Genomic DNA, 27,848 nt, shown 5'->3' with positions numbered 1-27,848 from the left:
ACATTTCTGAGAGCAGAATCCAAATTACTTGTGTGCACAGAATTTTATTTTTTTAAAGTAGAAAACAGCCATGAATAAACTGAGTAGGCAAACTTTGAAGTATTACGTAGATGCTGGAATCAAGCAACAACAGTGGACAGGTAAATCACCTTCTTGCTATGCTGGGGAAAGGATTAGTCAGTCAATGCTGGGAACTTGAATTTGAGTCAGCAGCAAGTATGGACAACCTAACAATCCTCTGAAGATGTTGGGCTTCGATTCCTCTAATGGTCAGAGTGTGAGTCCAGGAAGATCTGTTTGGAGCAAAGGGATGGGGAAGGTGGGTTCTCAAAGGTAGCTGGCATTGACCTAGGAGCGGCAGGACCAAGAACGTGGAGTCACTATCCCCCAGAAGGTCCTCTGAAAGGCAAAAAACAACAACAAACATCACTAAGGGCCAGAATCAGAAAAGGAAAGGACTTCGACAAGACAAAAAGGTATACACGAAGTCATGCCTTTCACTGGTGGTTAGATCTAGGGCAATATGGTGGCAATTTATGCTAGTGCACGGAGTCACACTTTATAAGCCCATTTCATTCTATTATGAGCATTATGGCATAATATAATGAAATGGGCTCTAGCCCAGGAACACTTACGTACATCATAATAAATTTGGCAGGGAGTTTCCAGGCAGGGTTTTAGTACTGAAAGCAGGTCATTGAGCTATCTCAAGGTTTGACCACCTGTGAAATAGCCTATATTGTCTACTTTGACTCAAAGGGTTTTAACTCAAAGGGAGTTACAGTATTTCTCCTGGGAAGAGTACAGTGGCACCTCGGGTTACAGACGCTTCAGGTTACATACGCTTCAGGTTACAGTGCTTCAGGTTAAGAACAGTTTCAGGTTAAGAACGGACCTCCAGAATGAATTATATTATGAAAATAAGGGAACACTTGTGAATACAGTGGTACCTCGGGTTAAGTACTTAATTCGTTCCAGAGGTCCGTACTTAACCAGAAACTGTTCTTAACCTGAAGCACCACTTTAGCTAATGGGGCCTCCTGCCGCCGCTGCGCCGTTGGAGCCCAATTTCTGTTCTTATCCTGAAGCAAAGTTCTTAACCTGAAGCACTATTTCTGGCTTAGTGGAGTGTGTAACCTGAAGTGTATGTAACCTGAAGCGTATGTAACCCGAAGTACCACTATAAATCCAAATTGACTGGGTGTGAATGCAGGCCAGCATTTTTATGTCAACAACATTGTGTGGACACCGCAAAAAAAGATGCATGCAGGAGGAGCATCAATCCCACAAGAAACACCTGCCTGCAAGCACACTTATTATTCAAGATGCTACAAGATTCTATGTGGATTTTGCCATTTACTGATGTGCTTGGAAACCATGATATTGATAATATGGCAGAAGAGCACAGGATTGTGGAGCCTTTATGTGTGCTAATCAGGGTTGGGGACTTTTGATCCCTGATAGCAGGGCTGGCCCTGCTGTGAGGCAGCTGCCTCAGGCAGCAGATGGGGAGGTACAGAAAGTGGACAGAACTGGGAGTTCTTCAGGCAGCAAAATGCCTTTGGCTGTGCCTTCTGCAAGTTGGCACATGGGAGGAACTGAGGGCTTGTTCTACACCCACAAGCCAGTCTGCATGCTCACCTCTTTGAGTGGGCAGTGGATTTGGGCATACCATTCTTGGCAGTACAGGCAGACCTGGATTCCTTGGCCCACATACAGGAATGTCCACATGATGACGTTCCAAACGGGGCTTGTTCTCTTATCATTGAGGATGAAGTTAAAGATCACTGTGAAGAAGACCAGGAGAAAAGGTTAGTTGGGCACAGGCCAGACCACACTGGACCAAAGGTATTTCTCACCTGCCAGTTTCTGGGAACCCCTGCGACAGAGCAGCGCCCTGGTCCATAGTGACATAGGAATGTGAACCAGATTATTGGTCCATTTAGCTCCATACTACCAACACTGATTGGCAGCAGCTCTCCAGGGTTTCAGGTGGGGTATTCCCTGGAGATGCTGGGAACTGAAGCTGGGACCTTTTGCAGGCATAGCAGATGCTCCAAACCACTATGGCCCTTATGCCACCCTTCGTTCCTAGAACTTGGAGGAATAGCAGTTCCCTTCATGCAGAACTTCATGCAGAACTGAAACTAATTTGGGAACAGAGCATATTATTCTAACTTGCAGGCATTCAGATGTGCCGTCATATATCAATAACAAGCTCCAATGTTGAGTTATGGCAGCTTTGCAACCCAAATGGCTCCTGAGAAGCACGAGGGATGTATCAGCAGGCTCAGAGGAAGGCCGAAGTTTGAAGAAGCAGGAAATTTTATTGGGGGGGGGGGGAGCTTTGGGGTTATCCCCCCCCCCCGCTAAACACCAGCACAGTGAGGATAGCACTGAGCATACTCAGTGGCTGCAAACATTGTGTGTCTTATAGGTGGATGTGAAAAACCTGGGAAGGAAGGGGAATGGAATGGAGTGTCCTGGAAAAAGTGCATGGCATTGCTGACTGCAACTCTGAACAGGAGCACTCCAGGTTGCCCTTTCCTTAGTTCAGTAGTGAACTTGAATGCTTGAGCGCACTGTCACTTTTGGAAGTGAAACGGGGCCACCCAAAATGTAAGGCCATGGATTCGAAATACAAACTTCTGCATACAGTGGTACCTCGGGTTACATACGCTTCAGGTTACAGACTCCACTAACCCAGAAATATGGGACGTGGGTGGCGCTGTGGGTTAAACCACAGAGCCTAGGACTTGCCAATCGGAAGGTTGGCGGTTCGAATCCCCGCGATGGGGTAAGCTCCCGTTGCTCGGTCCCTGCTCCTGCCAATCAAGCAGTTCGAAAGTACGTCAAAGTGCAAGTAGATAAATAGGTACCACTCCGGCAGGAAGGTAAACGGCGTTTCCGTGCGCTGCTCTGGTTCGCCAGAAGCGGCTTAGTCATGCTGGCCACATGACCCAGAGGCTGTACGCCAGCTCCCTTGGCCATTAAAGCAAAATGAGTGCCGCAACCCCAGGGTCGGTCACGACTGGACCTAATGGTCAGGGGTCCCTTTACCTTTACCTTAACCCAGAAATAGTGCTTCAGGTTAAGAACTTTGCTTCAGGATGAGAACAGAAATCGTGTGCGGCAGCAGCAGGAGGCCCCATTAGCTAAAGTGGTGCTTCAGGTTAAGAACAGTTTCAAGTTAAGTACGGACCTCCGGAACGAATTAAGTACTTAACCCGAGGTACCACTGTACGCTGGAAGTCCAATGAGTAAGTGAAAATGAAAAGCAATGTTTTTTAACCATCTGAAACTGCCTGGAGGGGGACCTGGAGTGTGAGCTGGGGGTGGGAGGGCAAGATAACAGCCTGTGGGATGAATCCTGGAGGGGAAGATTGGTGCATGTAATGTGTGCATGAGGTTAAAATGCTCTCTTGCACCATAAGGGGCTGTTTAAGAACGTAAGAAAACAATGTCTTTTCCCTTTCGTACTGCAAGAGTTTGAGGGTGCTCAAGTCTGGGGTGGGGTGGTTTCTGCTCAGATGGATTTCTGAGGCAGTACTGACCTCCAAAGAAGGCAAAGAGGGTGAACATGACAGGGTAGAAGAAGCCAAAGCACACGGTGAAGACGTATTCGTGGACAACTGCTGAGACAATGAAGGCAAACAGCATTGCCCCAACCCGGGCCCTTCCTCTGAGGAGCTGGAAGGAGCAAAGTGCACAGGTCAGTTGCAGGTTTTGTACATGAAACAGCCCATGTTGTGTTCACTCTCTAGCGAAAAGTGAAGAACGGTAACAGCTTGCCAAGTGGGGTGGAGCCGCGACGCTTAACTTCCCGACAGGTGTGCTGTTGTTGCTTACCGGGAGAGGAGTGAGGCTGCAGGGAAGTTGTCATGGTGCAAATGCATCAGCAGGAATGGCAGATTGGCGTTTGCACCACCTCGCCCCTCCACTTCTCCCTCCCTGTACGGAGACTCACCTGGTGGGAAGCTCTGCCCCTTTAGCAAACTGCTCCAGGTGAGGAAAGAGACAGAGCAGTTACAGCAAGTACTTCACCCTTACTTACACTTTGGAAGTACCATATTTTTCGCTCTATAAGACTCACTTTTTCCCTCCTAAAAAGTAAGGGGAAATGTGTGTGCATCTTATGGAGTGAATGTAGGCTGTGCAGCTATCCCAGAAGCCAGAACAGCAAGAGGGATTGCTGCTTTCACTGCGCAGCGATCCCTCTTGCTGTTCTGGCTTCTGAGATACAGAATATTATTTTTCTTGTTTTCCTCCTCCAAAAACTAGGTGCGTCTTATGGTCTGGTGCATCTTATAGAGCGAAGAATACAGTACTTCCCTCCCAGACGTTATTTTATGGGGGCAAGGAGAAGCATCCACTAACTTGCAAAACCCCCGTCCACAAAGGTGCATCTGGAATCTTCATTTTGTAGTTTTCTTTGCATGCAAAAGATCCTGGTCTTTGGCATGTGCGGTAAAAAAAGACATATCCAGCAAACACCATCCCTATTGTCCTTTGGGCACCTGTTTCTTGTTTCAGAATTTTTTGATTAAAGTTTTCGCAATGCAACAAAATGATATCTAAAACAAATGAATTCAGAAAGAAAGAAAGAAAGAAAGAAAGAAAGAAAGAAAGAAAGAAAGAAAGAAAGGACAAAAGAGAGGAAGGCAAAGGAAGAAAAAAATATTCTAATTATTATGTACTGAGTTGAATAGGATCCAAATTGCAGCAGTCTGATTGGTCCTAGAACAAGAGGATTCAGAATGCAGCAGTCTGATTGGTCCTAGAACAAGAAGATCCAGAATGCAGCAGTCTGATTGGTCCACAGGAGCCACCCAATCCAGCTCCAGGAGGAAGTGAATCCGCAACCTGATTGGCCTACAGGAGAATCCCGGAATTAGCCAATCACGTGGGGCCCATTGTGTAAATAATGTATATAAAGCAGACATTTCGGGGGGACTTCCATTCCTCTTCACCACTGTGAGCTGAATAAAGAGCATGAAATCCACACTCGACTAAGAGTATATTTCACTAATTATACCCTAATCTTCAATCCACATTCAAATAAGTGAGTGTTTCTAGCTCCCACTTGAGAAGTTTTCCTTTTCCTCAGTCTCACACTCTGAAAACACCCCCTGGTTCATTGGGCACCTGTTGAAGACACCCCCCCCCCAACAAACCTTTTTTTTTTAAGCGGAGAGTGACCTTCCAGGTGACATTTGTGCTGTAATGTGAAGGAAGCATCACAGAATAACTAATAATGTGAACCGATGTGTGGACGGTCCAGTATAAATCCACCACCAATGCACTCTTACTGCACCCACGTCATGTTGCGGGGTGGGGGTGGGGAGCAGCCTGGCAGAGGGGTTGTCAAGTTGTGGGTGAACATATCAGATGACACAGCGATTCTTCAGACAGCTCTTGTTTATTCACAGGCCAGAACAGAACTGAACTGAAGGGTTCAGCCAACCTACTTATATAGAGCTCAACTACAAAGCAACAACTTTCTGTAACAATCCAATCCCTGAACGTCACTTTCAATTCCTTATTTGCATAGGTGGACCTGAGTGAAAACTATCTACATTATCCCCCTGCTGGCCCCCTGCTTCAGTACATAACAGGGGTCCTTTAGGGAGATCCTGGAGAATGAAGCCTGTGCAGTTTGGGGGAGTAAAGGAAGCCCTGGGGTGGAAGAGGGGCAAAGAAACAGTGGATTGAGCTCCCAGGCCCAAAGGTAGCGAACAGTGCAACACACCTGTTTCCTCCCACAAAAGCCTTACCTACCCGCACAAGTTCTTGATAGATGTAGTAGTAGAGCCAGTCATGTACAACCACATTCCACGTCCGGTAATATGTAGAGAATGATGTGGAATTCCACCAGTCCTAGGACAGAAAGAGGGAGGTGCAATCGTGAATCTGGACAGCTATGTGTGCCACACTGTGCATCATCGCTCCCCAGAAGATTTTGGGCCACACATGTTCAGGCAGCCTGCAGGAGAGAAGGTGCTCCCTGGCCAGTGTGCCCTGTGTGGCCAGTTCCTTTGACAAATGCTCATCTCTATAGCCTACTCTATCAGAGTTGAGTCTGTGCTGCGGTCAGCCATAAGACCTAAGTTGGATACTGGCACTGAATGTGACTGTACATGAAATAGCAATAGAAAAAAGAGTGCACCTGAGCATGTACAGCAGGCCTAGGAAATCTTTGCCCTTCCAGATGTTGTTGAACTACAACTCCCATCACCATCCCGCTGTTGGCTATGCTCGCCAGGTGTTATGTACTGAGTTAAATAGGATCCAAAATGCAGCAGTCTGATTGGTCCTAGAACAATAGGATTCAAAATGCAGCAATCTGATTGGTCCTAGAACAATGCAGCAGTCTGATTGGTCTGCAGAAGCCACCCAATCCAGCTCCAGGTGGAAGTGAATCCACAACCTGATTGGCCTACAGGAGAATCCCGGAATTAGCCAATCACGTGCAGCCCATTGTGTAAATAATGTATATAAAGCAGATATTTTGGGGGAACTTCCATTCCTCCTCACCACTGTGAGCTGAATAAAGAGCATAAAATCCACACTCGACTAAGAGTATATTTCACTAATTATACCCTAATCTTCAATCCATTCTGGGGGAACATTCATTCCTCCTCACCACTATGAGCTGAATAAAGAGCATGAAATCCACTCTTGACTCCAAGTATATTTCACCAGGGTTGATGGGAGTTGTAGTCAGTGGCGTAGTGTGGGGGGTGCAGGGGGGGCCGGCCGCACCGGGCGCAACATTTGGGGGTTAGGGTTAGGGGGCACAAATCCATGGGTTAGGGGGCGCAAATTACTTGCTTTGCCCCGGGTGCTGACAACCCACACTATGCCACTGGTTGTAGTTCAGCAACACCTGGAGGGACAAAAGCTCCCTGCGCCTGCTGCACAGAATGCAGTTTGCCACCATCTAGCAACCACAGCCTGTCTCCACATTTTGGGGAGCTACAGACAAGGGCTTCTGTGACTGCTGGTCACTTCATTGTGTCCCCCTACCCATTCTCTGCTGCAGTGTCTTGGCAGCAACTCCCTGTATGCAAAACCCTCTTGCAAAACCATACCCTGGCTTTTCAGCTCCAGACTGCCTCTCCTCAAATTTCTCTGCTAGCACCGCTGCTGTAGATGGCAGTCTTTCATGCCGTGAGAATCCAACTCTTGCCCTCAACAAAACGGCTGTTTAGAATGGATTATTCAAAACTGGTTTGCAGCCAGAATGCTAGTTGTGCTGTGTCAGTTGAAAAATTGTTCAGGTATAATTGGCAGCTTGATTTTTCAGAAGCTAAACAAGCCTGTTCAGTGTGATGTGGCTACTAGTGACTGAGAACATGACTTTGCCGTGCGCTGCTCTGGTTCACCAGAAGCGGCTTAGTCATGCTGGTCACATGACCCAGAAGCTGTCTGCGGACAAACGCCGGCTCCCTCGGCCAGTAAAGCGAGATGAGCGCCGCAACCCCAGAGTCGTCCGCGACTGGACCTAATAGTCAGGGGTACCTTTACCTTTACCTTGCCTTTAATTTCAGTGCCGTAGCCATTCTCTGCCTTTGCATGTGCAACTATTTTGGCTTTTTGTTTCCTTGTAACCAAGGCTTTTCCCCCCAGCCGGAACTCAGTTCCCGTATGTCTCAGGCGGACGCCATTGCCATTATAAAAGAACAAGGAAGGAGTTCATGGTGAGTTCTGGCACCTCTTTTTCTAGAAAAACAGCACTGCTTGTAACCATGAAGACAAAATTTGAAAGCTGACATTCCTAGGAAGCCAAATGACCCACCATGTGTGTCTGATGGGATGGAATATAAGCAGACCAACCTCCTCTCTGCCCTTCCCCTGCCAATCACCTTGTAGAACATCCGGTCAGCAAAGCGCAGCATCTCAGCAAAGGCATTCAGCCAGCAGTGCAGGAAAGCAAAAAATGCCAAAAGCAGCAGAAAGGTCCCTGTGAGGACAGACATATGGAGGAGGAAATGAGTGTACCGATGGGGGGGGGGGGACAAGAATCATGCAAGGGATGTGTAAGATTGCAGCACAATCACTACTGGTTTAGGCTGCATTGGATCAGTTTTGACCACCACAGAGTATATGAAGCACTTGCAATTTTAATCTTTGCCTCTTCAGTAGGGGCATGCCCTACCATTATTAGAGACAGTGTTGTGTAGCGGTTATAGTGATGAACTAGGGTTTGAATGCCCACTAAGCCATGAAGCTCACTGGGTGACCTTGGGTCACAGCCTCTCAGCCTAACCTACCTCACAGGGGATTAAATAAGGAGAGGGAGGACCATATGGGCCACCTTGAGCTCCTTGGAATCTAAAAGCATGAATAATAAATAATAAATGCATATAGCGAAGGAGAAGAGGAATTCAGCATAGTGCTATGGCAATCGTTCCACCAGCATTTCAGCTTGCAAGTTAGAACAATCCATTCAATCTTCACGCTATGTGCAGTTCTGGGGGTTCTCCTGACCAGCTGTGGGTGCCTGGGGCTGTGCACCTTCACCGGGGCAGGGCATGCGCGTGTGACATCATCATGCCCCCCGGCATGCTGACATCACTGACACACATAAACCTCTGACTACTGGAAGTCAGGAACAAACAGGAGAAGGACATTACTGGTCACTCTTGGAGTGTGACAATAGAGAAGGAAGAAGGCTGAGGCAATGTGGGTGGTTAATGGGAGGGATTAAGAGGCGGGGGGGGGGGGAGAATGAAGATGATCCCACAGGTCACCAGGTTTCCCACCCAACAGCAACTCAAGATGACTTCATTGCTTCCCACCGTTTTATTTTCTGGCAGACCTCCATCCCTTGTGCCCCCATGCAAACCAGAGCTGCTTCTCTGCTCACCTACCTGGTAACGTTGCGTTGAAGATGGAGAGCACCAGGGTTTTGGTGCTGAAGGGCTGCTTGCTCATGTTGTTGAAGACAGGGATGCAAAGGCGCTCCAGGATGAAGTACCCATAAAACAAGCACCCAAGAACCTGCAGAACAGAAAGGGGAAGGTTCCGTCCCACTGCAGTGGGTGTGTCTTAGGCTCAGAGCTGGTGTCAACATCTCCTTCACGACTTGCTCTAAGTGGCTGGATCTCCTTGCCATTTTAATTTCCCACAATGCTCCCAACAGAGCACTGCCCTGAGGCATTGTGGGACATTAAATTGGCAGCCTTCAGCCACCCAGCTTGGAGTGTTGCTGCTGCCTGTGCCACCACTGCCAGGTAAGCCCATGGGGGGCCACCCAGCAAAGGGACCTGTACCCAGGATTCCTGAAACTTGGAACCATTCATCTTAGGTTCATGGGGCTATCCTGTGACCCTAAGAACCCTCTTCGTCCACAGAGAGGCCAGATGTAATGACCAGCCAATGGAATCATCGTTTTTGCGTCTCTCACCTTAGCAAAGTTATTGATGACGTACCTCCAGCGCACATAAGGTGTCCTACAAGGAAAAGAGAAGGCACTGTGTGGAGGTTTCCTCCTTACAGGAGTACAGTTCCCTCTCTTTGGGAAGAATGATGGATATACTACTCCCCAAGACAGGTGTGGGAAGCACCATGGAAGCTGAGGGGGGAGTGGTGTCATCACTGACCGATCATAGCCTTCTAGCATGAAGCTCTCCTCCTGATCGGATGGAATTAAATTTTAAAAGCCCCAATAAAGGCCACACCAGAAAACCTATGCTAGAATGGATTGCATTAGGGTTTCTGGTACTTTAAAGGGAAGTCTAACAGGAGCAGATACTGGACTTACAGTGATATCAGATCACACCCCTATAACAGCCAAGGAACAACTACATTTTAATAACCCCGAAGCACCAATTTGCTGCTTAAACTCAACACTTCTTAAGGACTCGCTAACAATAGAAAAAACAGAAAAAAGATACGAAGGAATTCTTTTTAAACTGTAACCAGCAACAGCACACTCCTGCTTTACTTTGGGATACTTTAAAAGCATCATGGATTCTAAAGCTCTGCCAGTTTTGCTCCCTTTCTGACCCAGGGTGTCCTTGTCCCAGAGTTAGAGACCCTGGAAGCCTTTAAAGAGTAAAATAGGAGGATGGAGAGAAGAGGACTTGCCTTGGGTAGCTCTCTCTGTAGATCAAAGTGGGGCAGAAGAGGAAATACAGGTATGCTGAGAATTCAGGTGGGCGCCCTTTTCCTGGAAAGGAAAAAGAGAGAGGAGCAGCTGAGGGCACTGTGAAGCAAAGAGGTGTGGGGTTGGGGTTGTATTGTACAATGAGAAAAGAGATAACTTAGTAGAACTTGCTTTGGCATGGTACACTCAGCGCAGACCCTTCCATTTTCTGCAATGCCATTTTAGCATAAAATACCCAGGAGTTTGTGTATACTGTGAAGGATGTAACTGTAGATTCATTGAATTGAGTGCAGAAAGCAAAGTTTCTAGCTCTCATGATCACAAAGATATGCTTTGAAGTGTGAGGTCAATGTCAATTATTCAGATAGCTTATGCAATGATCAGGGGTGGTGGATAGGGGAGATTATGCACTCAATGGTGGACACAGAGAGCTCTCGTTTAGCTTTGCACTGAGCAGAGATTTCGTTTGCTTTGCAGCAGCAGGCAGAGGTAGGTATTTGTGGTAACACCTTCTGGCATTTGACTCTTCTGGTCCTGAAGTCCCCCCACTTTTGATGGAAGGGCTGGCGTAGATGCCACCACCCCGCAATCAAACTCACCATCCTGGGACACAGCGCAGAGGATAGGAGGCACAGATTCTCGCAGGAACGCATGGCTCTTCATGAGGAACCGGATCTAAGCAGGTGGGGGAAGCAAGCACTGAAACAGGGGGAACAATTGAGTAGGTGCTGGGTGTGTGGCTGCCTTGAATGGGGGACTGTGGCAGGACCCAGAGTGGCACCCTTCTCTTGCTGCCCCAGTAGCTTGCCAGGAGAGGGAATGGCAGGTCTGCCAGAGTGTGGCACTAAAGCTTACCAACTTACTGCCCCATGACCCAGAGGGCCAATAGAGTTGTCCTTGATGTTACAAAGCTCCTTGCTGTAGCCTGGATCTTCATTCCGAGCAGCTTATTGGACCGGCACAGACTGAGCTGCCCTTGGATGACTGGCCCCCAGTCACCACTTGGCAATGTATCAGCTTGACCACTTGCTAACTTTCCGTCTCAATTGCCTGCTTTGCTTGCCTCCAGGCTGCTGACTACACCGCCTTCCCACAACATAGGAAGCTGCCCCTTATGCAGAGTCAGACCGCTTGCCCATCTAGCTCTCAGAACTGCCCACACTGACTGAGGACAGTATTGAACCTGAGGCCAACTGTAAAATATCAGGTTGCTTAGAAATGCTTTTAGTAAATAAATAAGAAATGTGCCGTTGCGGTTATGTGTTACTGATTATGGTGACAGCAGCAACAAGAACTTGCTACCACTCAAAAGCAGCTGCCTGAGGCGATTACCTCTACCTAATAGGAGGGCCGGCCCCAGCAGATGTGTATGCCTTTAAACCAAGAGCAAGATTGTTCCATGGCCAAATGTCAGATGTGTGGCACACCTCTAGCCCATATATAGAAATATACATCTGTACCACTGCAGGTGTTTATATTCTTCACTTGCCTGTTCACATGCCTGGAACCTCTGCTTTGGGCATGTGGATGTACCATTTCAACCCAAATGATACTGTTTGGTTTTCCCTTTCAACCCAAATGACACTATTTGGTTTTCCCTTAAGCAATGGAGGCTATACTAGCAATGGAGGATATACTAAGGTGAATGGGGCACTGTCCTGCCAACCTCAGTCCGCCTTTAGCCTGACTCCATCTGCCTCCCTTCTTACTTGCAACCAGTCCAGGAGGAGGCACAGTCAGTGGCAAATTTCTGCTCCTAAACCTCACTGCGCTTGGAGAATCCAGCCGGGAAGAGAATGGGGATCAAAACTAGCTTTAGTTGGCTCTGTTTGTCATTGGCTCTCTGGCTCCTTGCCTTACTGTTGGGTCTCCTTGCCTTCAGACCTACCAGTACCAATGGGAAAAAAGCCACCACCGCCCTTAGCCTCCCCCCTACAATGCACCCCTCTCTCCTTTGAATTAGCCTGATGCGCCACCCGCTCCACCCACCAGACTGCTTGGGAGTTTATCTCCCTTGGTGATGACGATGTCACAGTACTGCACCTGCTCCAGGATGACAATGAAACGAGAGGCAGGCCCCAGTTTGTAGCTGACTACAGTGTGGATGGGATAGAAGCCCAGGACAGCAGTGTGGCAGAGCAGCAGCGCCACAACCACAGCCGCTGTGAAGAGTTTGGGGAACCGGACAGTCCTTAAGCAGCTAGTCCAGATCTGCAGGGCCTTGTAGGGGACCACTAGGGTGTAGAGGAACATGCAGAGCCAGGCAAAGAGTGCCACGTGCAGCTTTCCGAAAGCAAAGATGAAGAGCTTGAAGTCCAGGACAAGGCTGTGGAAGATGGAAAGGCAGCCACTGAGGACACAGCAACCAACATGGAGAGTCATTCAAGCAGGTAAGAGACAACAGGTTCCAATTAAAGACTGTGGGTTGGGTCTCAAGCCAGGGGCATTCGAAATCACAGCACACAAACCTTTCCATTGGACAGGGGTGGGGAACGTTTCCCAGCCTGAGGGCCGCATTTCCCTCTTGGGCAACTTTTCAGGGGCCACAGGCCAGTAGCAGGCGAGTCAAAAGTGAGCAGAGCAGCAAGCACAGATGTTTACCTCTGTTCAGTGGGATACTTTTTGCACACACATGCACACACCTGTGTCTGTCCTCCCTCCAGATGGATGGATGGCCATCTTTCATGGATGGTTTAGCTGAGATGGCTGCATTGCAGGAGGTTGGATGACCCTTGGTTATTCCAGGTGTGCAAGAGACAGTGTTCGACAGTGGAATTCGCTGCCAAGGAGTGTGGTGGTCTCCTTCTTTGGAGGTCTTTAAGCAGAGGCTTGACAACCATATGTCAGGAGTGCTCTGATGGTGTTTCCTGCTTGGCAGGGGGTTGGACTCAATGGCCCTTGTGGTCTCTTCCAACTCTATGATTCTATGATTCTAAGAGGCATTGTCACAGTTCAAGGGCAAATTCCAGCTGGGCAGAAACACCCAGAGAGGGCGAAAAGCAGGGCGCTGCTCAGAAAATGTGGGACGAGCTCCATGGACCTGATACAGAGACTGGGAGGGTTGCATTTTGCTGCAAGTCCTTCTCCCTGTCCTCCGCTGTTCTACCATGCAAGTCTCCCTATGCTGCCCCACCTGTCCCCAGCCCCATTGCTGAACCATACCGTCCTTCATCAATGAAATCCACAACAACGGTGCTGACAGCGAAGACGCAGAGCATGGCCACGAACATGTGGTAGATGGTGCGGAAGTGCTCTACATCCAGCAGTTCGCTGCAAAAGAGAAGGGGAACAGGTTTGCCAATGTGTGAGCTCTAAGGTAGTGGTGGTGGTGTGGTGTTCATGGGCTGCATGCATATGCAGCCAGGGTCTGAAGTAGTACGATAGGGATCCTGCTTCTTTCCTAGCAGGTGCCTCTTGTTTTCAGAAAAAGGACTTTGCCCCAGAGGTATCTAACATGACCTGGTGTGGCGTTTGCCCTCCTAGGTATGTGACATCATACTGGGTTCATAAGGAAAGGGTTAACTAATTGTAAAATGACTAACCAATAGGAACCCAAGGGGAGGAGTTAGAGTTAGAGTTGTTGAGAAGTTAGTCTGGAGTTAGTGAAGAGAGAGAGAGGATAAGTCTGTGGGTTGGGCTGGTCTGATGTGAGAGAGTGAGAGAATCTGTTAAGAGGAGTCAGTCAAACACTTGAGATAATCAGTCAGAAGGTATTAGGAAGGTAAAGAAACTAAAGGTAAGAAACTGACGAGAATATTATCTGAGAAACCATAAACTTGTTAATACTTATAAAATAAACTTGTTTATTTGGTTCAGTTTAAACAACTGTGTGTACCCGAGAATAGTGGGTTGGTGGTAGCAGGGAAGTGAGCACAGTGGTGGCACAGGGATCAATAGACCGTCAAACGTCCGGGGACCCTGTGTGATCGCCACACCTGGGCATTAAAGGTGGGGAACCCGTAGCTCTCCAGATGTTGCTCCCATCAGCCCCAGCCATGATGGCCAATAGTCAGGAGTGATGGGCGTTGCAGTTCATCAGTGTCATTCACAGAGGAACGGTGTGGCAGGCATCAGCTGGGGAACCACCAAAGGAAGAAGGCTCAGAGTCTGTGCAGTTGTGGAGGGACAATGATGAGCGGTCAGAGGGAGAAGACTGGGAAGAGGTGGTGTCGGAAGTTGAAGAGGTAACAGGACTTGGTGAGCTTAACACGGACACTGGCACCAGAGCCTGCAATAAACCCAGATGCCAACTTTGCTGCCACATACACCCGGACAACACCATTACTGGCCCCAACAACATCACACATACCATCTCGGGACTATTTAATTGCTCATCGTCTAACATTGTGTATGCCATCAAATGCCAACAGTGTCCTTCAGCTCTCTATATTGGACAAACAGGCCAAACCTTACGCCAAAGAATAAACGGACATAAATCTGACATCAGGAATACAAGACAGAGAAACCAGTAGGAGAACACTTCAATCTCCCTGGACATTCTATACAAGATCTCAAAGTAGCTGTTTTACTACAAAGGAATTTCAGAAATAGACTGGAAAGAGAAGCTGCTGAACTGCAACTTATCACCAAACTTAAAACCATGGAGAGACCTGGTCTGAACAAAGACATTGGATTCTTATCTCATTATACATGACAAAGCCATTTTTCACCTTCTCACCCCTTGCTTTTTCCTGTAAGACCTATTGCAGTCGTTAAGAGTCGTCAACAGGCTCATCACAGCTATCTGCCAATCACCCATTCCCACCACCCTTCTGAGTAATACCCCTCCCCACCTTCTCACTATATAGAAGGGTCTGGAAACTTCTGTTTCAGTGTATCTGAAGAAGTGTGCATGCACACGAAAGCTCATACCAAGAACTAACTTAGTTGGTCTTTAAGGTGCTACTGGAAGGAATTTTTTTTGTTTCAGCATCTAGAAGGCATTTGCCATGCCTGCTTTGCCTCATATTATTGAGTCGCCAGTAACTCATCCAAGGACTTACTGGGAAGTTACATATATGGCACAGGAGGGCCTCCCTCTTAGTGGTCCTCTTTTCATTTCAAGAGCAAGCAAGAAAACAGGACATACTCACTCAAGCAACGACTGCCGTTCAACAAACACTTTCTGTTTCTCCTGCTGTGAGCTTTTCTCCCTGTAAGGTTCCAAGGCAAGGAATGGTTAGCATGATCTCTTAGACCCCACTTGTTTCTGGGCAAGGAATTGGGAGCAGCAGAAAAAGAACATTACTTAATTGCTGCGGGGGGTGGCGCTGTGGAGGGATGCAGGTGGTGCTGTGGGTTAAACCACAGAGCCTAGGACTTGCCGATCAGAAGGTCGGTGGTTTGAATCCCCGCGACGGGGTGAGCTCCCGTTGCTTGGTCCCTGCTCCTGCCAACCTAACAGTTCGAAAGCACGTCAGAGTGCAAGTAGATAAATAGGTACCGCTCCAGCAGGAAGGTAAACGGCATTTCCGTGCGCTGCTCTGATTCGGCAGAAGCGGCTTAGTCATGCTGGCCACATGACCCAGAAGCTGTATGCCTGCTCTCTCAGCCAATAAAGCGAGATGAGCGCCGCAACCGCGGAGTCGGTCACAACTGGACCTAATGGTCAGGGGTCCCTTTATCTTTACCACCCCTACCCCCCTCTCCCTCATCTTATATGCATTAGCAACTGATGTTAAAATTGGGGTTTGGCTTTTGCTGCCCAGCTCCCCATGGGACTCTGAGTCCCCTAAGTCCCTGATCGGTCAGAGAAGAATGGATGGAGGCAGGATCCAGTGGAAAACAAGGCAGATATTTATATTTCTGTTGCTACAGAGTTGCCTCCCCTCCTTCCAAGGATGGAAAGACCCTGAACAAAAGTGTGCAGCAAGCTTTAAAGACTTTTGGCATTGCCAAACCTCCTTAGCCAAAGACCACCAATCATCATACATACATCACAGGAGGCGGTCTACAGCAGAAATCCTGTCTGCCAGGATACCTGATAATGGCTGCTGATTGGGTTACCTGGGCAGCCTGGCCATTATTTTGTAATGTACTTTAGTTCCTGAATCCAAGTCACAGGCTCACCCTATTCATACACAAGTACGAACTTAAGACAGGATTTGTAAGCAAAAATACAATGAGAAGGCTTTTCCCATTTGCCTCCCTTACTGCAGAGGAATATTTGAGGTCAATTTGGGAGAGTCAAAATGGCTTCAGGATTGCTCTCCCACACATATGTGTGCGTTTATGAATATTTATTCTGTATTTGAGACCTTAGAATTCATATAACACAATCATCCAACTTGGCTGCCATAGGCAAAGGCTGCGTACACATTGCTGGCTCAAAAATCAGCCAGGTTGTTCATGTTCTCAATTCGGATCGAAAGTGGTTTGAGGGAGAACACATCAAAAATGCAGTGTTCCATAAAGAAATGGCATGACAGACAGGGGTCGTGGCTAATGTCATTTATGTAAACCGCTTCCCAAACCAGCAGTGGGAGTGCATATGGGAGAGTATACTACACAGTCAGATAAGCTGGACAGGTGGGCCTACTCTAGTTGCCATTTGCCCCTTCCTCTCCTTTTCAAACTGATCTTTATTAGAGTAGCTGTGTAACTTGAAGTATTTGTTGCCAGAATTTGCTGGTTTTCTTCTTTCTTCCCCATCCCCCTTTCCTTTTATGTTGTGCCTTACATATTATATGCCTGATGTCAGGAACATCATGATGTTGTCTTAAAACACTTAGTATACATTTTCAGTGCTTCAAAATGTTTAGGGAAGCTTTTAATGTTTGGTGCATTACTGTTTTTTAATATTGTGTTGGAAGCTGCCAGATGGGTGGGGTATAATTAAATAAATTATTATTATTATTATTATTATTATTATTATTATTATTATTACTACTATTACTATTATCTTAGGAGCAACTTGAAATCCTGGGGGTATCTTTCCATCCATTTAGTTTGCAGTTTACCAGTTCCTGAGATTAGATAATAGCATTTCATTATCTCATTCACCTTCACAACAACTCGGTGTTCAGGCAACTTCCACTTTGTCACCTTTCAAGGAATGGCATAGGGCTTTTTTTTTTGTTTTGTTTTAGCTACTCATTTGAATGAAGGTTGAATTGTTTGTGGCCACTTTGTTTTTGCCTGACGTTATTGTGGGTTTCAGTTGCTGAGTGTTTCCAGAGGACTTGCTGGGTGAGAATTCAACACTGATTTGTTTTAAGGGAGATTAGATGATATTGTTAACCAGTGCATTCCCCATTGTCACAAAAAAAGTCTGATCTTTTCATAGAAGCGGGTTTGTTAAATGGTACCTCCCAATCAACTGCGAGTGCAGAACCTGAATTTGCGAAATATGTATTTGAATCTCGCCTGAAAATAGCGGAAGTCCGAACCCGCCCCTAGTTTGCTTAGACTTTGCACCTGTATTTGCTGTTGTTGGGAAAGCAGAGGCTGTAGTGGAGCTGGCCTGGTTACCTGTTTGCTTGCTTTGCTAAACCGTTCCTCAAACGAGGGGGAAAGGAGTATGCTGCTTCTTCCAACGCTTTGTCCAGCAGCTCACTGAGCTGAGTGTGGACCTGCTCCAGGAGCTCCGACTTCATCGCCTGCCAAGAAAACACCAAGAGATTACGTAACCATCTCCCTTCCCCACCCTCGCCCTGGAGCTTCCCAGAATGCACAGACATAAAAGACAAGTTCTTCTCACGCCACCCTCCAGTCTCTCCTTTATTGGGGTCCTACTACCTAGGAAGAGGGACGCAGGTGGCCCTGTGGTCTAAACCACTGAGTATAGGGCTTGCCAATTGGAAGGTCGGCAGTTCGAATCCCCGCAATGGGGTGAGCTCCTGTTGCTCGGTCCCAGCTCCTGCCAACCTAGCAGTTTGAAAGCATGCCAAAAAGTGCAAGTAGATAAATAGGTACCACTCCAGCAGGAAGGTAAATGCGCTGCTCTGGTTTCGGTGTTCTGTTGCACCAGAAGCGGCTTAGTCATGCTGGCCACATGACCCGGAAAAACTGTCTGCGGACAAACGCCGGCTCCCTTGGCCTTTAAAGCAAGATGAGTGCCGCAACCCCAGAGTCATCCACGACTGGACTTAACTGTCAGGGGTCCTTTACCTTTTTACTACCTAGGAAAGACCCACCCTAAAACCCCAGGGCTTTTTCCTCATCCCCTTCTCTGTTATCTTCTGGGAGTTTTTGCCTTCTTTCAGGTGGTGATAAGTCCTGCTTGACAGAGGATGGTCCTTTGTTTGAAGGAGTCCTCTGTATGAAGTCCTGTCCAAACCCTGCTTAAGGATAAATGGCCACAGGGAGGGAGAGCAAAGAGCAGGCCCCTGAATTGGCTTGTTAACAGTTAGCATCACCCAGACAGGAGAATGACCAGGCAGACAGGTCACCTACTCACACTCTTGCTCACTGCTTTTAAATGCAATTAATTTAAATTTAAATTATGGACTTATGTCTAGGACTGGGTGATATCTGGTTTTCAACATTGCAATACAGTCGTACCTTGGTTGATGAACACCTTGCGACTCAAACGTTTTGGCTCCTGAATGCCGCAAACCTGGAAGTGAGTGTTCCGGTTCACAAATGTTATTTGGAACCTGAACGTCCAACGCAGCTTCCGATTGGCTACACGAGCTTCCTGCAGCCAATAGGAAGCTGAGGCTTGGTTTCCAAATGTTTTGGAAGTCAAACAGACTTCCGGAACGGATTCTGTTTGACTTCCAAGGTACGACTGTATATCACCAGCTAAAAATCATGATATACCGATATATATCATGATGTCTGAAATAAGGATGGAGCTATGTAAAGGCATTGGCTGGCTTCACAGTTTTCCCCACGTTGTGATTTTTGCATAGCACCCCCACCCCCCATTAATTGCAATATATTGCCAGGTCAAAAAATATGAAACCAATATCATGATATGGATGTAAACAATAACGCCAGCTCTTGGGAAAGCTTTGAGGGCCTGACCACCATTGAATTCCCACAAGTTAGTAACTGAATGACACTCTGGCTCTGAACGACATCCTAATGGTTGGTTCATGGTCTTACAGCAGAGGTGTGAAACCTATGGCCCTCCAGATGTTACTGTGCTTCAGTTCCCATCAGCATCAGCCAGCATGGTCAACAGGGAAGGGAAGAGTGAGATTACAGTCTACTGGAGAGCCACAGGTTGCCCGTCCCTGGCCTTACCTGACTGACTGCTCTCCTCCCCATGCAAAAGGGCTAGGAGATTATCTGCCTCACCCCGGGCCCTTTCCATCCCAGGCAATGCTTCTGAAAGCAACTGTTGTTACCTCCATGTGTCTCTTCCACTGGATATGAGCAGTGATGATGTCCAGGTGTTTGGCGTCTCCTAGATAATTAGAGATGGCAAGGGAAGATGCTCAGGAACACTGTGGTCCGATGGACACTTGATAGCTCACTGCTGGAATTACAGTCAGGTACCTCCCTCCCACCGCAGGGTTTGCATGTGGCCAAAGTTAGGTTGGTTACTGTAGTAGAATTCAACAATAGTGCCAAGGAATTCTTGATGACACAGGTGGTAAAGTTGTGGGGTGGTGGGAATCAGACTATTTGTCATAGCTGGCAATTCCTATTTCTTTTCAGAGCTGTGAAAGGATTAATGGCTAACAGCATAGTCTTATGCATGTCTATGCAGAAGCAGCCCTGCTGAGTGCAATGGAACTTACTTCTAGGTAAGTATGCATAGAACTGCAACATAATTTGTTTTTGTTTAACTTACTGAGAGAAACAGCTAAACTGGTTTGTGGGGTGTTAACATACCCAGTTATCTCCTTGACATTTTCCCCATTTTCAGATAATGGAAGAGGACAACTTGCTTTTGTTAACACCTCTAACAAATGCCATGATTCAGCATATAAAACCAGCAAGGAAAATGTGCTTGTCTCAAAAGACCACCAAAAAGGAAGAGCTAGGCTGCATTCATTAAATGTATCATCTCATTTTATTACACAACTAAAATTCAGTGTTGAAAGTATGAAGAGTTGGAATAATCACAGGTGTGCCTTTAACCTGTTAACAATTAAAATTGGTCTAGTAAAATTGGACCAAATATAGCCAGATATATCAAGTTGTAGCCGATGTAAGAAAAAGGCAAGAAACTATATGTTAATATGAAACTTTTAGTAACACTACCAATGATGGGAACTTAACATTTATTGACATGGTTATGGAAGGAAGGAACTTCAACTCTGTTTGAAGTTCAGTGTAATATTAACAATTGTGTTCCTAGTGGGAAATTAATAAAACATTTTTTTTTTTAATGTGGGGAGGTTAGACGATCTTACATCAGCATTTTCATGTCACTTTCCTTATTGTTAAAAGTCAAATTTGGGGAGTGGTTTGGGGAGGATCAGGTCTGTTGTGCAAGTGTGCCAAATCAACTGTTATTGCAGAACCAAAATTTGCCTGTATTTGATTGAGTCCCACCCCAAAATGGTAGCTGACTGGAAGCACCCCCTGTTTCTGGACAATACCTAGCAGACTGTTCACCCATTTCCATAGCTCAGCCAGTCTGCCACTGCTGAACTCGCTATGCCTTCCTCCCAACTCAGCCACTTCCTTAATGAACAGCAGGTGATAACAGACTATCATTGCTATCCAACCCTTGTCACGCTTCAGGCCTGAGGGGATCTCTCACCACTACCACTCTCCTGGGATGCTCTGCCTTCCTTCCACAGCAGTTTCTGAGTTTAAAAAAAGGGGGCACATGTAAAGTAAGGGAGGTTCCTTTGAGTCAGCGGCTGCAACAAAAGCCATTGGCTTGAAAGCCCAGCCCTTAGCTTTTCCTATGGGTCTCCATGCAATCCCAGTCATTTTCAGCAATGCTTTCTTAGCATTCCTTTGCAGCATCATGCCCCAGGACTTTCCCTGAGATGCTATTTTTCTAGAAAAAGAGGTGCTGGAACTCACCAGGAACACCTGCCCCTTTCTCTTAGAATGGCAATGGTGCCCACTTGGGAGGTGCCAGAACTGAGTTATTGTGAGTTCCCCCTGGGGAAAACAAAAGCCCTGCTCCTCACCATTTGGTACTTGTTGTGGCGCTTCTTCTTCTTCCTTTTGGGCCTTCTCCTGGGATCTCCTTTGCCTCAGGTTTTCGGTGCCCAACTCCCTAGGCTCCATGTTAGGACTGAATTTTGAGCCCCAATGGTTCGATTTCAATTCTGCAGTCCGGCCAGCTGGTCAGATGACTCACTGGCAGGAGGGGAGTAAAGTCCTCATCTGAAATTGCAAATCATTAGTGCAGTGATAAGATAAAGCTTTATCAGGCTTGAAGCACTTGGAATCACACAGCCAGACCTCTGCACTCAGAGTGAGAGTTGGTGGGTTCTTAAGAGAGACATGTTTTCATGGCTTCTGATATCGAAGGTGCTCGCTCTTTCACCCATACACCCCAAATTAAGTTAAAGATTTTTAAAGTTAAATTAAGAGGCACATTTAGGGCAGGTCCACACCATGCATTAAATACACAGTCGACACACATTTAAAGCATGTGGATTTGCTGCCCTTATTCTTTGGAGCTGGGGAAAATTTTAGAATGTACAAGTATGTGTATTGTTCATTTACAGCATTAATTATCCCACTCTTTAGCTTAAAGGGCTCTCAGAGCAGCATACAAAATTGAGTTCTACGACAATCACTATCCTCGAGTTCACGATCTAAAAAGACATGGCACGTGAGGAAAAAGGAATGGGGAGGGAGGAGGGAAAAGCAAGCACAAGCAGAAATTCTTAAAGTTACAGCTGATGTGTCAGGGGCCGTTCTAGCCATTTTGCCCTTGCTAAAGAGCAGTCTTCACCATAAAGTCCTTCTGCAAATTACAACAATGTAGAAATGCAATATTAAAATCAGTTAGAAACATCCTCAGCGTATGGGAGAAGCTATACAGTGGTACCTCGGGTTACATACACTTCAGGTTACATACGCTTCAGGTTACAAACTCCGCTAACCCAGAAATAGTACCTTGGATTAAGAACTTTGCTTCAGGATGAGAACAGAAAACGTGGTCCGGCGACATGGTGGCAGCGGGAGGCCCCATTAGCTAAAGTGGTGTTTCAGGTTAAGAACAGTTTCAGGTTAAGTATGGACCTCCAGAACGAATTAAGTACTTAACCCGAGGTACCACTGTACAATGATGAAGCTAAAAGGCAAAGCAGGAAGGTTTTAGTTACAGATAGGTAGCCGTGTTGGTCTGCCATAGTCAAAACAAAAAAAATTCCTTCCAGTAGCACCTTAAAGACCAACTAAGTTAGTTCTTGGTATGAGCTTTCGTGTGCATGCACACTTCTTCAGATACAGGAAGGTTTTAATTTGTTCTGCGTTCACAACCAGCCTAGCAAAATTAAGCTGCCTTCTGACCTTTTGACCACTAGGTGGCAATAAAACCACAATATAGTCAAAATATTATTTCTTTTGTGGATCAAGGATTTCTATATAGAAAGGTATCTTTTATACTTTGGGACACAAATTCATAAGAATTGAGGATTGCACAGAGCTGCATATGCTTAGTTCTACTGGAAAAGTTCGTTTTCTTTTCTTTTTGAAGAGTGAGATACAAATACGTATGTAAGTGTTTGGCTTGTGAGTCTCAACTCACTACTGAAATACTGGAGGTAAGGGGTGACTGACTGCAGCAGAGGAGCTCATGTTTTCTGTTCCAATCTACAGAGGAAGAGAAGGTGTTGCCACAGTCCACAGCCTGGACTCCAGAAAGCCAGCCCATACTTTTAGCTGTTCAGTTATGTTTAGATGTATTTCACTGTGGATAGACAACAACTGGTTTATGCAGTTATCTTAAGGGGTGTATGACAGCAGGGATGGGGAGTCTGCGTGCCCTCCACATTCGTTGGGCTATTGGCCATTGGCATGTTGGCTGGGGGCTGATGGGAGCTGGAGTCCAACTACATCTGGAGGAGCAAAGGTTTCTTGCTGGTTGCACATGCTGACAGCAGGGACCATTTTCTCTCTTTCCGCCATCCCATCTTCCGCATTCTACCCCTGCTATTTTCCTCAAAGCACTCCCATTATAGATGTTGGGGACGCGGGTGGCGCTGTGGGTTAAACCACAGAGCCTAGGACTTGCCGATCAGAAGGTTGGCGGTTCGAATCCCCGTGACGGGGTGAGCTCCTGTTGCTCAGTCCCAGCTCCTGCCAACCTAGCAGTTCGAAAGCAGGTCAAAGTGCAAGTAGATAAATAGGTACTGCTCCAGCGGGAAGGTAAACAGCATTTCCGTGTGCTGCTCTGGTTCGCCAGAAGCGGCTTAGTCATGCTGGCCACATGACCCGGAAGCTGTATGCCGGCTCCCTCGGCCAGTAAAGCAAGATGAGTGCCGCAACCCCAGAGTCGGCCACGACTGGACCTAATGGTCATGGGTTCCTTTACCTTTATTGATGTTAGCTGTTTTTATATAGGCAATGGTTGACGATCCATTAAATAGATAAGAATTTGCTACCCTTTCATGACAACCCCAGATCAGCAGCCTGACACTTGCTGCCTAATGGCAGGACTTTTTAAAACCACCCCATGGCTGTTTGCCATCACACCTAAGCTGCATTCACACCATAGATCTAAAGCACATTTAAAGCATATGACTCTCCCCACAGGTCTGTTAAGTCCACAGAGTGAAGTTCTGCCTATTCCTCTGTGTCTTTTGCCGCTATTTCCTGGTTCTTTGTTTACGGAAGTCTGTGGATTCTTCTGTGTTAAAAGCTAGCTCATATCTATAATAGTACAGTTTGCGTTGGTAGCCAAATATATAATGTTATGTCATGTTTTCAGTCAAACATTTTCCTGTCTTTGGTGGATGTGTGTGTGTGATTCTTTGAATATAACTTTGAAAAAATCTTCAGGCTTAGACATTGTTTTATAATAAACAGCACTGCTTGCGAATGGGGGAGGAAATTAATTATCAGAGTATGATTGGGGAAACCAAGATTCAAATCCCCACTAAACCATGAAGCGCAATGGATAACCAGGGGCCAGTCTCTCTCTCTCTCTCTTTCTCTTTCTCTCTTTTTTTTTTTAAAATATTTTTTATTAGTTTTATAAAATACAGAAAGAAGAATAAAGAACGTATTATAAAAGCAATAAAGAAAAGTTACAAATTTTTCTTACCCTTCTTTCCAAATCTGTTGGACTTCCCCACATCCTCCCAACCCTGCATTCTCTGTAATACATAACGTCTGCAATTTGTTAACTTATTTCAATACTTATTGTATCTTCCTTTTTATCATGTTGCCCAATTTCAAATATATTATAACCCAAATCATGTACATTTTCATTTTAACACAATAAAGTTGTTTCATTATTCTATCTCTGACTCCTTGTACCTTAATTTCCATTTCTTAAATTTAACATTACTGAAGCTAGGATTTCCTAAAAGGTGCATTTTTTAACATTCATACAACTTATAATATTTTTCCAAATAGTCTTTAAATTTTCTCCAATCTTCCTCGAATGTTTCTTCTCCCAAGTCTCGGATTCTGCCAGTCATTTCGGCCAGTTCCATATAGTCCATCAACTGCGTGTGCCATTCCTCCAGTGTGGGTAAATCTTGTGTCTTCCAGTATTTTGCAATCAGAATCCTTGCTGCTGTAGTGGCATACATAAAAAAAGTTCTGTCCTTCTTAAACACTCTCCGGTCCACCATGCTCAGAAGGAAGGCCTCTGGTTTCTCTTTCTCTCTCTGCCTAACCCACCCCACAGGGTTGTTGTGTGCATGCAATGGGGATGGAGAACTATGTAGGCCATCTTGAGTTCTTTGGAGGAATGCTAGGATAGAAGTGGAATTAATAATAGCAATAATGCAAAATGCAGTCTTTGTTGCATGTACGTAAGTAGAATTCTCTGCTCTTGGAGGAAGAGGGGTTTTGTCTTTGTTCCTGCTTTTAAAAAGTTCATTAATTTCAATAAGCCTACTCTGGTTATGATTAACAATGCATGTCACTCTGGGTTGTATTCAGTGTAGTGCAAAGTAGAGCTTTGTGCAAGTGGATCGACATCCACTTGTGCAATGAGACTTCCCCCCTCTCCAACACCCCACCCTCCAATCTAGGTCTGTCCACAATGCTCCCGAGCAAATTTGGAGGGAGGAGAGCAGGGGCAAAGTCCATTGCACAAACAGAAGTCACTCACTTTTGCATTTACAGTGGTACCTTGGTTCTCAAACACCTTGGTGCTCAAACAACTTGGAACCCAAACACTGCAAACCCGGAAGTAAGTGTTCTGGTTTGCGAACTTTTTTTGGAAGCTGAACATGCTCCGTTTTGAGTGTTACGCTACCGATTTGAGTGCTACACTTCCATTTTGAGTGTTATGATGAGGTCTATCTGTTTTTGTTATTTATTTTGCGTTTTTGTGGCTCTTTTTGTTTTGTTTTTGTGACTGTGTGGAACTCAGTTCAGCTACTGATTGATTGCTTGTGTGACTGCAGTACACTGTTTATTGCTTTCATTTTTATGGATCAATGGTTAGATAGTAAAATTCATGTTAAATTGCTGTTTTAGGGGTTGTTTTTAAACGTCTGGAATGGATTAATCCATTTTGCATTACTTTCTATGGGAAAGCGCGTCTTGATTCTGGACCGCTTTGGTTTTGGAATGGACTTCCGGAACGGATTAAGTTTGAGAACCAAGGTGCCACTGTATTTAGTCAAATACTACCCCCTAGTATTTTATTTTATCAGGGGGTTTCATAAATAATAGTTTCAGAAAGTTGACCAACTATGCATTGTCACTCCAAAGGTATTACAAAACTAATGAAAAGTCTGACATAAATTGTGTCGTATCAAATGTTTTTGTTTTCTGCACCCATACTTTGATGCATACTCGTGATCATGATTTTTCGAAAAGAAAATAAACATGGTGTAGTGATGACCATTCTAAAATAAAATAGTGTTTATTACTCTGGTGAATTTTTACACTTTATTTCCTTGTGTAAACACTTCTTGTAATTCTAGGTCCCATATATTTTTCGAATGCAGAAACAGTGGGAACTATTGATTCTTTCCGTATCCATGCAGTAAATGTCCTAGGAGCCATCAGTAGTTCTAAAAGTAATTTATAGTGATTTTCTTATAGTCCCACTCAGAATAGCCTCTGGGTGGTATATCATTAAGTTATAGATTCATTGAAATCCATGGACTTAAATCCATTTATTTCAGCAGAGAAGATCCACTTTAAGTGGCACTGGCTATCACCCTCTTCTTCAAATGTAATATGTAAGTAGTTGTAGTAATTACATTTAATATATCATGCCAGAAAAATGAAATTTTAGAATAATCCAACCTTATGTCTACTCCTATAGAAGCATGTCAGTAGTTAAGATCAACAACTGAGGTGCTCCTGCCCTTACAGGATATCAGATGGGAAGGATCAATGCTGCAGCCTTTTCAGTGGTGGCACCAATACTGTGGAATCCCCTTCTCTTGTCACTGAGAATTTTTAACATCCATTTAAGCATTTTGACATTCATTGAAAAGACATCTTGCTTCAGCAAGCCTTTGGCTCTTGAGTTTTTCTCACTTATTGTTCCTGGCTTTTAAATTTGTTGGTTCCAATTTGATTTCAAGCTGCTGCTGACTTAAACCGTTCATTTTTTTATGATGATTGTTACTTCTCTTTTAACTTTTTACTGTTTTTAATTCTGTTAAGCGGCATAATTAAAAAAACACACAACACACAAATCAAATAAAACTGAAGTGTAAATACGTACTTTTAAAACAACATTTTCCCCACCGGGAGCCTTAGCCTTGATGAGTAATTCTTTTCTGTTGCCAAGGGGTGATGCTCCATCTGGCAATTAGTTTAAAACATGCATCTCTTGTACTTACACAAGTTGAAAACAGCAGCCATTCTCTCAAAACAAAATTCTAACACTTATCATCTAATTTAACACTTCATTTCTTCTCCCACTGAGAAAAGTCATCCATCCCTTTTTGCCTTAATTCCCATTAAAATTATGTATATTCTAGATATATTTCCCTTCATTTGATACTTTTTCAAATGTCGTTGAGGAGCTCAAACCATTGTTTCAGAATTTAGATAAGAGAAGATGCCAAAGATCATTTATAGTGGTGGGGATGAATAGTTGTAATCCCCCATCCAGCAATGTCATCTTGAAATCTGTCTTTGTATCTAATCAATTTTACCTCATAAAGCACATTCCCACCCCCAAAGAATCATGGGAACTGTAGTTTCCTCCCTCACACAGCTCCAGTTCCCAGCATGTTAACCAACCGCAGTTCCCACAATTTTGGGTGGGAAAATGTACCTTAAAAAGTATGTCAGAGAGAACGAGGCCTAATTATAACATCACTGAATGGACATTGATGAAGCATGTGACACACCTGCCAGGGCTGGCTCTGCCATGTGGCATAGTGAGGCAACTGCCTCAGGCGGTAGATGCTGAGGGACAATGAATAGACAGAACTTGCAGGGCGGGAACACACAGCCTAAACTAGGTTGCTGCCCTGAGGTGCCAGAAGCTGACAGTGCCGCCGTCAGATTTATTTATTTAGTTTTATTTAGATTCATGCAGGTTACAACAGAAAGGCAAGTTAAATACAAAATAGGTTAGTTCTGAATAGGTTAGTGAGTTTCCACACAAAGAGTTTAAAAACAACCACCCTATTGAATCTAAGATACATAATACAGCAGATGGTAAACTCCAACAAAAGATTCAATTAGATTCAATTAGACAGCTTTTGTAACTGGG

General features: G+C 45.5%; 1 protein-coding gene across 1 annotated transcript; it reads right to left on the bottom strand.

The window, feature by feature from the left end:
* Positions 1 to 24: 24 nt before the first annotated feature.
* On the bottom strand, positions 25 to 27,523 carry SOAT2 (sterol O-acyltransferase 2). The gene is made up of 17 exons (XM_083728903.1): positions 27,405 to 27,523; positions 24,833 to 24,905; positions 21,157 to 21,355; positions 19,408 to 19,466; positions 17,582 to 17,709; positions 15,205 to 15,264; positions 13,274 to 13,381; positions 12,155 to 12,437; positions 10,711 to 10,786; positions 10,093 to 10,174; positions 9,410 to 9,455; positions 8,874 to 9,003; positions 7,866 to 7,963; positions 5,779 to 5,877; positions 3,555 to 3,690; positions 1,642 to 1,787; positions 25 to 399 (listed from the first exon to the last, which is right to left on the bottom strand). The coding sequence occupies exons 3-17, from the start codon at positions 21,254 to 21,256 to the stop codon at positions 349 to 351; spliced, it is 1,602 nt and encodes a 533-aa protein (XP_083585029.1). The 5' UTR covers positions 21,257 to 21,355; positions 24,833 to 24,905; positions 27,405 to 27,523; the 3' UTR covers positions 25 to 348.
* Positions 27,524 to 27,848: the final 325 nt, after the last annotated feature.

The sequence above is a fragment of the Podarcis gaigeae genome (genome assembly GCF_964106915.1).
Source record: "Podarcis gaigeae genome assembly, chromosome: 2".
Taxonomy (NCBI): Eukaryota; Metazoa; Chordata; class Lepidosauria; order Squamata; family Lacertidae; genus Podarcis; species Podarcis gaigeae.
Note: the sequence above shows the minus strand (reverse complement) of the source record. Positions and strands in the feature narration are given on the sequence as shown.